At 35.5% G+C, this 14,422-nt stretch overlaps 1 protein-coding gene across 7 annotated transcripts in view; it reads left to right on the top strand.

Moving 5' to 3' along the window:
* SLC4A10 (solute carrier family 4 member 10) overlaps positions 1-13,517 on the top strand; it is a 154,439-nt gene extending 140,922 nt beyond the window's left edge. For 4 of the 7 annotated variants that reach the window (XM_040703804.2, XM_040703803.2, XM_015289719.4 and 1 more), the window contains exons 21-25: positions 980-1,153; positions 1,778-1,900; positions 4,992-5,059; positions 6,791-6,907; positions 11,224-13,517. In XM_040703804.2, the coding sequence (XP_040559738.1) occupies positions 980-1,153; positions 1,778-1,900; positions 4,992-5,059; positions 6,791-6,907; positions 11,224-11,290 (549 nt within the window). In that variant the 3' untranslated portion in view covers positions 11,291-13,517. Of the gene's footprint in view, positions 1-979; positions 1,154-1,777; positions 1,901-4,991; positions 5,060-6,790; positions 6,908-7,621; positions 7,661-10,244; positions 10,271-11,223 lie in introns of all 7 variants that reach the window. The other 3 variants (XR_001467521.4, XM_015289724.4, XM_015289722.4) reach the window with 3 other exon arrangements.
* Positions 13,518-14,422: the final 905 nt, after the last annotated feature.

Below are 14,422 nucleotides of genomic sequence, written 5' to 3'. Positions count from 1 at the left end.
TTTTGCCTATATGAGGCTTTTGTGTAAGTGCCATAAAAATAAGAGGTGTGATTTGGAAGATCTCTCTGCAAATAAATTCCCCAGCTGGTGGAACTGTTTTACTTAATTGCTACTAAATTTCTGGCTTTAGAGCTGTAGGGCAGGCCTAGAGGAAGGGCAGCATTCTTGTAGTGGCCTTAAGTATGAGCTCTTGGTGCAAGCCAGACACTTTGACAGTCAGATTGAGTATTGTATGTGCCATTTCTTGTACACTACTGTAGCGTTAATTGGCGTTAAATTTTAGCCCATCTGATAGAAACAAACTCAAAGTTTCGAGGGTCCCTTTCATGAGATACTGATGCACATTCAGAGTATACTCAGAAAGATCACATGACAAACAAAATTTGAGTGTATAAGAAACATAATAGTGCATATACCTGATAGAATCAGTTAGCTTCCACTCAGTTTGATTCACAATAGATTCACATCTACTTTGAATTCTTACTTTGTCTAGCGCCGAGTTCGTCACCTGAAATCTTAGTGATATTTTTATAAGGTAACTATTTTGTTTCTGTATCATATATTATACAGTACAGAGCAGGATTTATCTTTCAATGTGACTGTACTGCATGTAATTCAATGGATGCTGGTACCTCAGCACTTCTGCAATAGAAATTACACAAGACAAGTGTATAAGAGGAACTTGACACGTATGACTAACCAAATAATGAATTTTTTCATAAATAATGTGACTCTTACTCTTACTGTGGTGGCTGAACCAGGGAGAGGACTGCAAGTCCATTGTTGGACTTGCATAGGTTCATAGCTTATGATTGTAACTGTGGTAGTTTCTTTCTGTGCACTTGAACTTCTGCACAGTTTTTATGCTTAGAACAGCAAACCTGATTCTTAGGATATCCATACTATCTTATGTAGTCTGTGAATCTCAGCATGTTTTGATGCTCATTTTGATGCAAACTTTTAAAAATATCTCTTTCAGCTTTTTGACAGGATAAAATTATTCTGGATGCCTGCAAAGCATCAGCCAGATTTTATTTATCTGAGGCATGTTCCTCTTAGAAAAGTCCATCTCTTCACTGTAATTCAGCTGAGTTGTCTTGTACTCCTGTGGATTATAAAGGTTTCAAGAGCTGCCATTGTCTTTCCCATGATGGTATGGAATATTTTCTATTTCCCCTAAAAAATCATTTTCTTCTCAGTTGTGGGTAATTATTATTGAAGAAAAAAGTTAGTTGTGGATGGGCATTTACAGTGTTGCTTTAATTCAGTATGCAAGGACAATTCATGTTATGTAAATAATGTTATGTATATGAACTCAAATTTGATTCTAGGTTGCACTTAGTTTATAGCTGTGGATGACCCTACTGTATTTTCATAAAGAAAATTCTTCTTAATTTTAAAAAGTGATATGATGCTTTTGTTTACGTAGTGCTTAATTGTTTCCTGTTTTGCAGGAAGAACAGTCACTTAGTAAAGAAGACTGTTTATTGCATAGAGGAACTTTATTTCCATACCTTGCTGGAAATAAAATTCTGTTCTGCTGGCTAAGTAATGATCTCTTGAGTATTTCAATAATGTGAAATAAAAGATAGCTACGGAACCTCCATCATTGTTAAATGCTTCAATTCACACCAATTCCTAATAAAGGAAGTCCAGGTGTTGGCCTGACCAGTATGAAGGATAACATTTCAGCTGAAAACTGCGGTGACTTTGGGAAGTATAACTGTGCATTTTTGTTTGTTTAATTTCCTAATTCTTTGAATAATGATCATTGCAGGTCTTAGCTTTGGTATTTGTCAGAAAACTCATGGATTTCTTTTTCACTAAACGGGAGCTCAGTTGGTTAGATGATTTGATGCCTGAGAGCAAGAAAAAGAAACTAGAAGATGCTGAGAAAGAGGTGGGTCCTGGTTTCAGGTGTGTGTTCTTTTTGTTTTGGGATTGTGGATGGTTTTGTTGTTGTTTTCCATTTGGTTTGGTAGGTTTTATTTTTTCTGTAACACATTACCAATATCTCCTCTAGACAACTAGAGAAAATTCTGTAATGAAGGCATATTCAATGCAACAGGTAGATTTGCTATACCTTGGATGAGCATTTCCCTTCTGCCACTGCAGAAACAATTTACTTCCACTTTCTAGTGAAAAATGTCAGTGACTTTGCTTACCCTGTTAACCGAATCTTCAGACTTTTGACTTTAGTTTTCTCATCAGTTTTGCATCTGATAGCATTTTCCCTGAGACCGTGCTTCTTGAGTTACTTGTTTGAATATCTTGTAAAGCTGGGGGAATATAAAGTAACTTCCTGTGTAGGGGCCTGATGGCTTTCTCCTTTGTTGCTGATATTTATAGCTACCTGATTGATGCCAACTGTTAGGGGGGGCATTAGGACTGTGTCCCTAAGTCATAGGACTAAATAAATGAAAGTCAGGTCTTGATAGAGAAGCACTAGCTGTGGGAGCAGTTGTAAGAATATGTCAGTGCCTGGTTCTTTTAAATGTCAGTTGTGTGTCCTGCCCCAGTATGATGTAAGGTTGTTGTGGCGTTAAGAGGCAAAGGTCTAGGCTGTTCCAGTGTTGTCCTGGAAGGCTGTGGTCATTTCAGGAAGAAGTGCTGTAGGGACATTTTTGCACACAATTTCTAAGTTACCCTGAAGACCTCTGCAAAGGCCTGGGACCCATGAGGCATAAAATTTTGGTGATACAAAGGTACTGCAAGAACTAGACAGTGTGAATGGAAAAATCAGCAATTTATCCTCAGGGAAGTCATGAGGTATCTGACACCAGTGAAATTATATATGTGTAAGGATTCCCCTCGCTAAGTCTGTTTACAGAAATAGGACATGAGCTAATAAGTTGAACGTAGTCATGAGGACTAACTTTCTCTCCCTTTTGCATTCTTTTGTGGCCCTTGACAACTTACTGCCTCAGCTGTGATCTGGAGAATGTAACTTTGCTTCCTTTGATGCATGTAATGTGCTTTAACAGAATTCATTTTTGGGGAAAAGCCCTACCTAGGTAATAAATACTATGGTTACTATTTATGACATGCCTGCAAGGCTGCTAGGATGAAGTTAAAATGCATGGTTTGATTTTTTTCCCCTTTGAACTACAAAAACAAACAAACAAACAAAAGAAAGAAACAAACAAAAACAACAAAACAACAGTGTTATTTAATCACAGTATTTAGCTTTCATAATAATTCAGAGTAACAAAAAGTAATTAAGGTATCTCTCTTCTTTTGGATCTGGTTATTGGAAAAATTTCTTTGTTACTCATATTTTGGTTATATGTCACTTTTCTTCTCATACTTGGTAAGATGGCATCATAAAACAATCTACTGGGAAAATCTACTGGTGTTACTTTATTTCATTCACTGTCTGTTTTGAGAGGCTATTTTTACACATTTTGGCATTTCTAAATATTTGGAGCTATTATTAAAACTGTTCAACTGTCAAAAAACTTATGAAGCTGTGAAGCCTGGAAATGACAAAATTAACTAGTAATAAAACTTCTGACATGTAGCCTAAGGAATTAATTGGAGAGTTGCTATCACACGGCTTTTAAAAATAGAAGTATTCTACCCACAAGAATATTCAGAAATATAGTTGACAAGATCTGAAACTTCATTGGATCACTTCATCACTTAAGTTGTTTTTATATTTTTAGGCTGTGTTTTTCCAAGGCTTTCTACATTTATAGTGGATATTTTTTTATGCCTTCTTCTCGCTAATCTTCCTTTGTCAGCAATTTGGTGTAATCAAGTCTTTCTGAGACCAGAATGAACAAAAGTGACTTCTCTCATTTGGAGGAAGAAACAAATCACAACTTTTAAAATAGCTGTAGTAGTAAAACATGGAGGAAACTGTGGAAAATCATCTCGACTCTTCCAGCTAATGCCAGCTTACCAATGTGTGTGAGATATGTCAGGTTTTGAGTGGCCTGCCAGGTAATGGCATGCTTCTCTTTTTGGGAAAGCTAATGTCATTTTAAGTCACGCTTTCTGCTAAACACCAGGGTAAACTGTTACCAAGCCATCTAATACAGGGAAAAAAGAACAGGTCTTTGTGTGTCTGCCATGCTCACACACACACTGTGCAGTGGTATAGGGCAGGATCTGATAGTTATTCCACATGAAGGAATATTAACCTCCTGGCAGCTGTTCTGCTACATATGCACTGATTTACTTTCATAATTTGCTTGATCACAAGAGCTATATGGGATCATGGGGAAGCATACAGAATCACCTACTTACATGGTTGCCTGTAATTTAGGCCTTAAGCCACTCCTATTTCAGAGATATTCATCATAGCTAATGTCTTGTGATGACTGCTGTGGTTTTCCTGACCTAACAGTGGTGGGGAGCCTTCAGTCTTCCTTCAGCTTAAATCTTTGGAGCCATGAGCTGTTATGGTCTGAAAGACAGACTGTTTTTTCTTAGTTCTTGCAGGCAGGAGGCAGTACTTAAGGGAGGCTGTTTTGTTCTCCCCTCCCCCTTAGATGAAGATTTACTAAAGTCATAATCATTTGACAATAGATTTGTTGTAGATACATCTAGTTCTCATAGAATCATAAAAATTTATTTTCTCTGTTCCAGTGAAAATTAATATTGGCATCTTGTTGCACTGCCTTTCATTGCAATAAAACTTTAATCAGTATTTAGACTTTATGCGCAAACTTATATTTGACTGCCCTAATTTCTGTATGTTAGTGATGCTATGTGTGTGTCTAGTTATGTGTGATGTTTAGCATTCACCATCTCATTACTAAGTTTTCTTTGTCTTTATTAAAAAAGTGTATCCTCTATTTGGTATTGATAAGTAACATTATTTGGAGACATTGCTTTGAAATAGGGGGGTGTCAATCTTGAATATTCAAATTAAGAGTTGAAGAGAATCTTATTATAGAAATCATTAACAAATAGTTAATAAGATGCTTAAAGTTAACTTGTCATAACAATATATCCTGTCTCACATCTATGTTCCTTCTTCATAGGAAGAACAAAGTATGTTAGCAATGGAGGAGGAAGGGACTGTTCAGTTGCCGCTAGAAGGACATTACAGGTAAAATATACATTTCCTCTTTTAGGTGAGTTGCAATTAAATAAAAATAAACATGCCACCATATTTATTCTTAATGTTCATTGAATGTTAGGAGAATGTGTGCCTGGTAGTAGAGTACAGCCCTGTGCACTGAACCATATCATGCAGTGTTTAACAAGCTGTGCCCCTTTTTGGTATTTCCATAAGATATCACAGTCCTTAGGAAGAGGACTTCATTTGCCCTTGGACAAGATAGCAGGATTCGGCTATTCAGAAGTAACTTTGGCTTCTGACGTACGCAGTGTGAAAGGAAGATGTAGAAAGGACAAACCCTTCACTCTCATGATTGCTGGGAGCCAGGAACAGTCTTGAACATACTTCAAAAAAACCTAGCTTCTTTACAATATCATATTTTGTAACGTTCTAATTAAGATCCTAGATGTGTGAGATAGTAAGTAAATTAAGAGTTGGCTGGAGCAGATGAGGCCTAATGGAATGAGGGAACAACTTTTAAGTATGAAAAGTTCTGTTTTGTCAGTAATAACACACTTGGCCAGCCCAATAAGACCTTACTCTCATTTACAGTTTTCAGAAAGTTCATAAACGTCTGCTGATAGGAACTTCTGCATTACCACAAGTTCATAGAAAACTATTCCAGAATGGCCATCTCTTATATTTTAATGTTATCTTAACATATCCTAAGGCAAATAGATGTAGTATTTTACTGTCTGTGTATCCAAAATCCCAGCCTATTTCTTATTTTTGATTTATCACTTTTCTAATGTTCTTTTTTTTCCTTTTTTTCTACACATTTTTCTTCTATTTATATTAGCAATACATATTTTGTCTTGAGGTGTGATCTCCATTTATAGCATGTTCACTTGGGTAAAGTTGCATGAATAATATGTATGTTTCTGTACTGCAAGGGCCTCAGGCCTACAGCTAAAAAGAAGGATCAGTACATTGGTTGATAAAAGGGTTTCCCCAACCAACATGAAAACAAGTTTACCGAGATCTTACTGACTGTCAAACCAAGTATTAGCCACAGAGTTGGGAATAATGTACAGACAGAGTCTTTAACCTAAGGATTATTACTCTTAAGTGTAAAAATACATATTCAGAGCAGTCCAGGTATAGCTAAGGGCTACACATTACTGCTTAAAGCTACTGATTACCTTGTTTTATCAGGGCATTTTTTTAGATCACTTAATCTTTGACTTTATCATGTTTTTGGTAGCTTTTAAATTGTTTTCAAAGCAGCCGGCATTTCCAAACATAAGTACCTTGATAACTGTTTGGAGCTCTTAGAATTCTTGTTAAATCCAGCTATGCCACTGGCACAATGTGAGATCTTGGGCAAATATTTAATTTCACAGAACAAGCTTCCTGGAGATGGTGTTGATGGCCCATGCCTATCAGTATTCAAGGAATATCTAATGAATAATCAATATCATAATGCACTTAAGAATATTTTTAACTTTTATTTAAATTAGTAGCCAATTAGACTATTCTAAAGTTTTAAATTTAAAAAATTTCCTATTAGTTGTTAATTATATTAACAGCAATAAAATATGTTGTGTAACTAATTGCTGTTGGATGAGGAGCATGCTAAAAAGTGCTAAGATTTGTCTTAAATTGTATTGTTTGTTTATTGTCACCACTATCAGTTTCCAAGGGCTTTTGTATAGTTAATAATTAATGAAGAATGATTGCCAATTGTTTTATTGTGTATTTACTTTTATTCTTGCCTAGAGATGATCCATCTGTGATAAACATTTCTGATGAGATGGCAAAAACTGCTGTGTGGAAGACGCTGTTGATATCCTCGGAGAATGCAAAAGATAAGGAGTCAAGCTTTCCTTCTAAAAGGTTTTAATTTTTTTTTTCCTACTATGTTGTGTTTTACATATTAGATTCAAACCAATATTAGAACATTTTGCTAGGGATCAGAAAGATTTCTAGCATCTTGCAGTTTTAGTTCTTGAGGTTTCCTTTTGCTTCTGTCCAGTCAAATATTCTAAGGTCCAAACACAGATTCACTATGTGTGTTTGTTAAAAAAAAAAAACAAAAAACAAACAAAAAAAAACCACCACGACACAAATATTTGCATGCAACTTAGTTATGCTACAGTGGAAAATGAAGTTGAGCATGCTTGATGCTTGTGTAATGAACCACCAGCCTACACCCGGATATTGCACAACAGCTGTTCTGTTTGTTCTGCTTGCTTTTGTTCTCCCCTCTTGAAAAAGAAGTGGTCATCACTGCCCTGGAAATAGCTATCTGAAGAGCCCAGTATTTTGATGTGATCTACTAATATTGGAGTGAAAATAATTTAAAGATTGCATCACTTCTGGTCACTTCTTTTCACGCCTACTTCAACTGTACTCAAAATACTTAAGTATCTTTTAAGTTTAATCCACAAAAAATGTAAAATGAACCAATGATATTTTGTATAGAGAAGTATAATGGGAATAAGGAAGTATAAGTGCAGTGCCATTGTAAATAAGATTTTCCAATTCTATAAATTTAAAATGTAACAGTATTTTCTACTTAATTGTTTCATATCACATTTCTGTCATAAGCTCCCCTTCCTAATCTATCTAGAAGCTGATTCCCCAAAGGTAAGACCCTGTCCCCCAAACTTTTCCTTGGTTGTATCTTCCAATTCAAAGTGGTGTTGTCTAGGAACCCAAGTGACTCGACTTTGTGTAATTTTTGGGGAGACAGAATGAAAAGAAATTTGGAATAGGAATGTGCAAACGTTTTCTTCAAATCCCTTTACCGTTATAAAATTTGAATTTTATTATATTAAAAGTAGAAACTGTAGATGTTAAATGCTAAATTGAACTTTTTGTCAGTAGCACTGACTTTTTTTTAAAATGCAAAGTGATATTCTGCCTGATATATAAGTGATATTCTGAAGTCTCATGTTCAAAACAAGTTCCATGTTTGAAATATCTAGTCATTGTTTTATGGTGAAGAGATGCACTAAGGGAAAACAATTTGTACTGAAATACTGCTTTTTAATTTTGTCACCCCAAAATGGCATGCTGCCTTTCAGTGTTATTCCTTTCCCTAAACAGCATAAACAAGATGAACAGTGGATGACTACAGAATCTTCGTTTCAAACAACCATGGATCAGCACATTAATTTTAATGCTATTTTACTGACAGACAAAATAACGATCTAGTTCTGCTTTGTCCTCTGCCCTATGTGTGGGCTAAAACAATCCTGTCACAGTGGTATTGGTGTGGCACACAAGAGAAGGATGTACAATATGATTTTCTTACCTTACATGCCTCTGCTGCCCAGGCAGTGCAAGACTGGAGAAAGAGAAGAAACTGATGTGGGTACATTCACTGCCTGTGGGTATTCAGGAGTTGCAATTTTTCTGATAGATATTATCTTCTTTGATGGTATGATAAATTATGTAGACTTGTAATTCTTTACCTGAGATTTTCAAGGATACTCTGAGGAAAGAGCAATCTACATAGGCTGCGGCTCAGACAACAGTGGTAAAAGATGGTTTTGCTTTGAGCTACTATTTTGCTGCAGTGTAACTTTCTCAAAAGCTTCTTTGGTTCAACCTAGATTTTTATTCTTTTCCTGTATCTTTGCTCACAAAACCAAGGACTCAAGTGAAAAGGATCACTGATAGATTTTAGCTATGAATGCCCTGTTGCAAATGAATAACCTTGTGAGGAATCTGAAATCCTTTTTCATGTGCTCTAGCTTGTCTCAGATTCCCAGATGGAAGTAAATTCAAAGAACTTTGAATGTGGAGGGCTTGCTTGTGATAACAGACAATATAAGACAGATCTTATGTTAGAGAGGCAACTAAAAAAAAACATTAAAGTCCTGAATGCACATATGATTACATTAAAAATAACTTTGTCCTAGGTAAGCACTGAAAAAAAGGAAAGCTTAGGATGGTAGCAGTCATAAAGATAATTTTTTTGTAAATGACCAAATACCACACAATTGCCTTCACTGAGGAGTGTCTTACCATAGGAAGGTGGGTGGGAAAGCATTTTATTGTTTTGTAATTAATGGTATTTTTAGATACTGGTATAAGAAAGTATATGTGACAGTAGGAAAAGGGCTACTATGTACTTCTGTAGTTGAACTTTAAAAATTATGATAGTGTGTTATTATTTCATGTAATGCCTTCTAAACTGGGGAATGATCAATTAACAATGTAGAACTATTTTCAAAATATATCAAATCTGAAAGTACTTCCCACTGATTAAATACTGAGTTGACTTGAGCAATGACAGACCGGTCAGTAATAAGCTACAGTGATCTCAGAGATTTTAGGCAGGTAGGGGTTGCAGAAACAACTCAGCCTGATCTGTGTCTGCTGTAAGCTCTGCCCTGCCCCTAGCTCTTTGAAACAATGGGGAAACAAAGGAGTATGTGACAATTCTAACATCACAGACTCACAATGGTATTAAACATCTGAAGAGGTTACTTGCTTGAGATTTACTTAGCAGCCATCTAACCATGCAGGCAGCTGAGCTCTACCTTGATACCTTAACTGTTTGTTATTAAAGTGCCTAGGGATCTGAAAGTCTGCCTTTGAGTACAGCCTGACCTGATAGGTGCCCTGGTGCTCAATTCTATCTTCTGCCTTTGCCTATAATATTAAATCTGTCAGGCAGCAATTTCAAAACATATGGAGAAGATCTGACCATAGTTCTAGCTGTCCTAACCCACATCTGCAGGAGATGCAAATCCTAAATAGAAGGAAGATTTTCCTGGTATCAGAGGCAGCTAAAGCCTGAAAATAGTGTAGTCCTTAAAGCACACAACATATCCTCAGCGTTTGCTCTTGCTAAGCATAGGTAACTGCCAGCTGTACTGTTGCATTTTAAATTAATCCCCAGGAATTTGTTTGCATGTCCTTTGTGTGCAGGGAGTGTGTACGTACCCAGTCCTATCACTGTTCTACAGAAGGTGACAGATTTGGCAGTTGAAGTGGCAGAAGTTGGTATCCTTCAGTTATTTCCATTAACACCTCTAGAAGCAGCCATAGGCAGAGAAGTAAGCTTTGGCTGAATAGAATTGTATCCTTAAAGCAATTTTAATGTGAAGAAAAATGTCAGATGATTGTAAAATTGTTCATGATCACCTTAAGAATTTGAGAATTGATCTTGCTTTCTTTTACACCTTGTTTAACTTAGCTTATTTCTCATTCATTCTAGTTAAGGAATTATTCCCATGAAAACTGGTAGGTTGTGCTTGATAGAGGTTTGTTCTCAGAAACATCTGTTTAGATACCCTGCCCCTCTTTGTTGAAGGCCTGATTTGCCTTTGTTGTGGCATTTCTTGTATTCTTGCTTTCTTGTAGCATGACTAAAACTCACTGTAACAACTGGGCTTGTTATTTTAATTTACATATTTATGCTGTTGTAAATTAGGACTTTCTTCACAAAAAAGAGTATCATCTGCTTTGCACATATATTGTTTTCTTGTAGGCAAATCAACAGTGTTTTAATTGGGAAAAAAAAAAAAACAGAATCCAAATTTGAACTCTGCTTCTATGTGATCGAACGTTTAGGATGATCAAAAATAAAATAAAATAAAATAAAAAATCAAACCACAAGCAAATACATTATTTCTTGTACGTGTATGTGAGCAAGTATATACTAAACTGAGATCCAAGCAGGGAATATTGTCATCTCCCTGCCCCACTGCCATCTCCTGCTCGCCCTGGGGAAGACTGAAAGCCAAATATTACAGCTATAAATTGGCTTGCACTGCTTTACTTCTGAAACGTTCCTTCCAAATGTATAAGCAACAGACTATGTGTTAAAGAAATACTTACTGTAACCTCTTGTTTGTGCCATTTAAGAAAATGCCGGTATTGTCTGGGAACTGTATGTTATCACTATTTAACTAACAGTTGTATTTGCCAAAAAAAAAGTGCCTACCTGCTTGCATGCTGGCTGACTTGTCTTTCTGTACATCTTAAGTTCTCCACTCACCTCATCACTAAACTGCTGACTGATGTCTTCTGCACCATTCAACTCAGCAGCTTTCACTTTTTTCCCAGTTTGTGTTATGCAGCATGTAAAATTAATTGCAATATCAGTGCAATATTGGTTTTCAGATCTGTATATATATAAAATATATGTATGAGAGTGCGGCTGCAACATTTTTTTTTCCCTCTTCTTTTTCTAGTGCTGAAATCAGACAAGAGAAGAAAGCTGACTCAGGGAAAGGTGTCGACCGAGAGACTTGTCTGTGACTTGTTCTAAACTTATTTTTTTTTTTTTTACAAATGAATGAAAGGAGTGCCACAGCCACTAAATATAACTGATTTGATCTTGTAACTTTTGTCTTTCATCTCAAACTAGCACAGGTAATGTAATGCAATATTTGTCTCTTTACCCTTTGTCTAAATGTCTACATTGTCTGCTATCTGTGCAAAAGTCTGCAGTAGCCAATGCCAAAAATCTTCATTTCCTTTGCTGGCATTGGCCATTTATCAGTATTCATATCATGAATTTAACAAGCAAAGTTTCTTTCAAATTCAACTTACCTGTTAATAGGTTTGTACTGTATTTTGCTACTTTTCCTGCTTGATAAAACTTAATCTTCACTCAAGGTGAACTTGAAACAGTTGTTCCTTTTTTTTTTTTTTAATCATTTTACTGGAGGAAGTGATTTTAGGAGACCCAACTTGACTAGTTGAGATTAAAGAAGTTTTTAAAGTGAGAACTGATCTGACCCTGTGAACAAACTCACAAGTGTAATCCTTTTCTCCTCAAACTGTCATTTTGAAGTCATGGATTACTCTTGCAATGGAGATTGCAGGTCAGATTCTGTATTTGTGCAGTTTTTCTTGATTTAATACAGTGTATTTAATATTCAAATTTGTATGTAACTGGAACATAGTCATATATTATATATATATTAAAAAATCTATTATAAACATTCCATCACCTTAGTTGAAAAATACCACCACATCCTTTGATGTGAAACATTGGTACAGTATTTGTAAAAATGCAATCTGTGATTACAGTATCTTGTATTGTACGAATGTCACCGTGGTAGGCCAAATAACTGCATTACATCATTACTGAATTCATTATTTTATAGTAGGAAAATTTTATAGATGCGAACTCTAACCCCCATGAAGTTATATCACCTGCCCAATGATTTTCCTTTTCTTTCCTAAAATGCATCCACTTAAGTTGTTGTTTCTATTGTTTTGTCTCTTCTAACAAATGTAGAACTCTTTAATTCCAGAGATTGCATGTACTTAAAGGGGTATCCTGCTATTGGTTTTGTTAGAGCCACTTTAACTATTCCATAAAGTACATATTGATAAAAAGATTAAAAACAGCATTGCAAAATAAAATGTGGCTTTAAAGCCCTTTGCAAACACATTTTTCATAACCAATTTTCTTATTACCTGATCCTTCAGGCTGTTCTTTTGTGTAAAACAAGGACTGTGAGATTAGGTATTGAATTAATAGACAATGTGGAACAAAAATTTTATGGATTATTTGCAATTTACTAATTTTTAAATTTTTTTAGATAAATTTTTAAACGATTAAATGAAGACCAACTGTCACTACTGCTTTGAATCCTAAGAATGAGAATCCACACTGCTGTGATCATTATAGCAACTTAGTGACAGGGCTTTATCATTCCCTAGCATTCCAAAACATGCTAACCTTCCTATAGCCCTCATGTGAATAACTTTTCATATGCAGTACATTTAAAGTATTCCTTCTAATGTTTTTGTGAAGGGTGTGTATTTACTTTTTACTACTTCAGCCATAAACGATAACTGCATTTTGCTGCAAACCATTAGGGTTACTGTTCTAAGTTTTTCCTAGCATTATCAAAACCCACTCAAAGGCCATTTTTATGGGGGAAAACATCTAATGGACACAAAGGAGGATTTACATTTAATTGTTTGCATTTATGAATTTAAGAAAAAAAAATGCCGATACATTAAAGTTAAATGCTTTGTTTTGTGTACTCGATGATAAATTGTAAGATTTCTATTGTTTTAAGGCTAGTATAGAAGTTCAATACTGGTTTGTCCTGAAAGCAGCCTGGTGGTGTTTTAATATGTTGCTGACTTTGTTACAGATAATATATACAAACAAAATGTATTAGTTTCACTTGACCAACTCTTAGAATATTAAGAAATCAGTGTATTCAATGGCATTCTGTATTTTGTTCAGTATTCCAGAGTGTTTTATTTTTTTTAAACAAACAGCCACTCTATTCTTGTGTGAATTTATATGCTATTCCGATGTTAATCTCAACATTCTGAATCACACACAATATAAAGAAAATGTAGTGCTATATTTACTTCTAATTTCATATTCTTGCTCAAAATTACTTAAATTCTTGGATGTAATTTATTACAAGAGTTTATGTGTACATGTGAATAGACTATTGTGTTTTTCACAATTAAGAAATGTTATGTGAAAATAAATATTTATCCTAACTAATTTTCAATTCTTACTTTCACACTGCCAAACTCAGAATAAGTATGCAATGTGGTATTTTAAATGGCTGCCTAACACTTGAATATGGAGCAAGACTGGGCTATACAATGCAGATGTTTGGGAAGCATATTCAAGTGCAATCTCATTGAAACATGGAGTACAATCAGCATTGGTTAGCTGCATGCAGCTGTTGGTGATGTACATGGTCTGACTCTAATGAACAGTACGTGCACCATCAGGGATGGCACATTACTCACCTGTTCCAGGAAGAGTGGGAATTAGATTCTGATTTATTGATCATGAGTTGGTTCTTCTTGCTTTTGGGAGAAATGCTATGGAGCAGGCAGCAGTAGTTTGGACCTCCAGCAGTTAACAGGTAAGTTCATACAATTTTAAATACTGTAGCTTTGAGGCATTTAAAGTGTCTAATAGTTGATCACTGGCTTGGTCACTCCCTCTTGTGGGAGTGCCTACTATTCTTACTGTATGAGAATTCTGCTTCTCAAAATATTTGTAGTCCTCGAAGTTCAGTACTACTGCCAAAACCCAAATGTTTAAAGTATTACCTCCATCTTACTAAAATCCTTTGAGCTTCAACCAAATTTTGAATGTGATGTGGAAGCCTCCCAGCCAGGGAACTCTAACTTGCACTTCAGGCTTCTGCTGTCTCTGGACAATAAACTTTGTTTAAAGTACTAATAAAGCACTAACATAAATTCATCCTTTTCACATGGAAAAACAAATGAAGAAAAACATTTAACTGGCAAATAAGTACCTAACTTTAGTAACATGGCAGAACTTCAGCTACAAACAATTGGTTTATAGTGCTAGCTTTGTACATGAAGAAAAGAAGCTGGCTTACCTCTGTGGCATCAGTTTTAGGTGTTCTTCTGTGTTTGTGCATTTTT

Source organism: Gallus gallus, chromosome 7 (assembly GCF_016699485.2).
Source record: "Gallus gallus isolate bGalGal1 chromosome 7, bGalGal1.mat.broiler.GRCg7b, whole genome shotgun sequence".
Classification (NCBI taxonomy): domain Eukaryota; kingdom Metazoa; phylum Chordata; class Aves; order Galliformes; family Phasianidae; genus Gallus; species Gallus gallus.
Note: the sequence above shows the minus strand (reverse complement) of the source record. Positions and strands in the feature narration are given on the sequence as shown.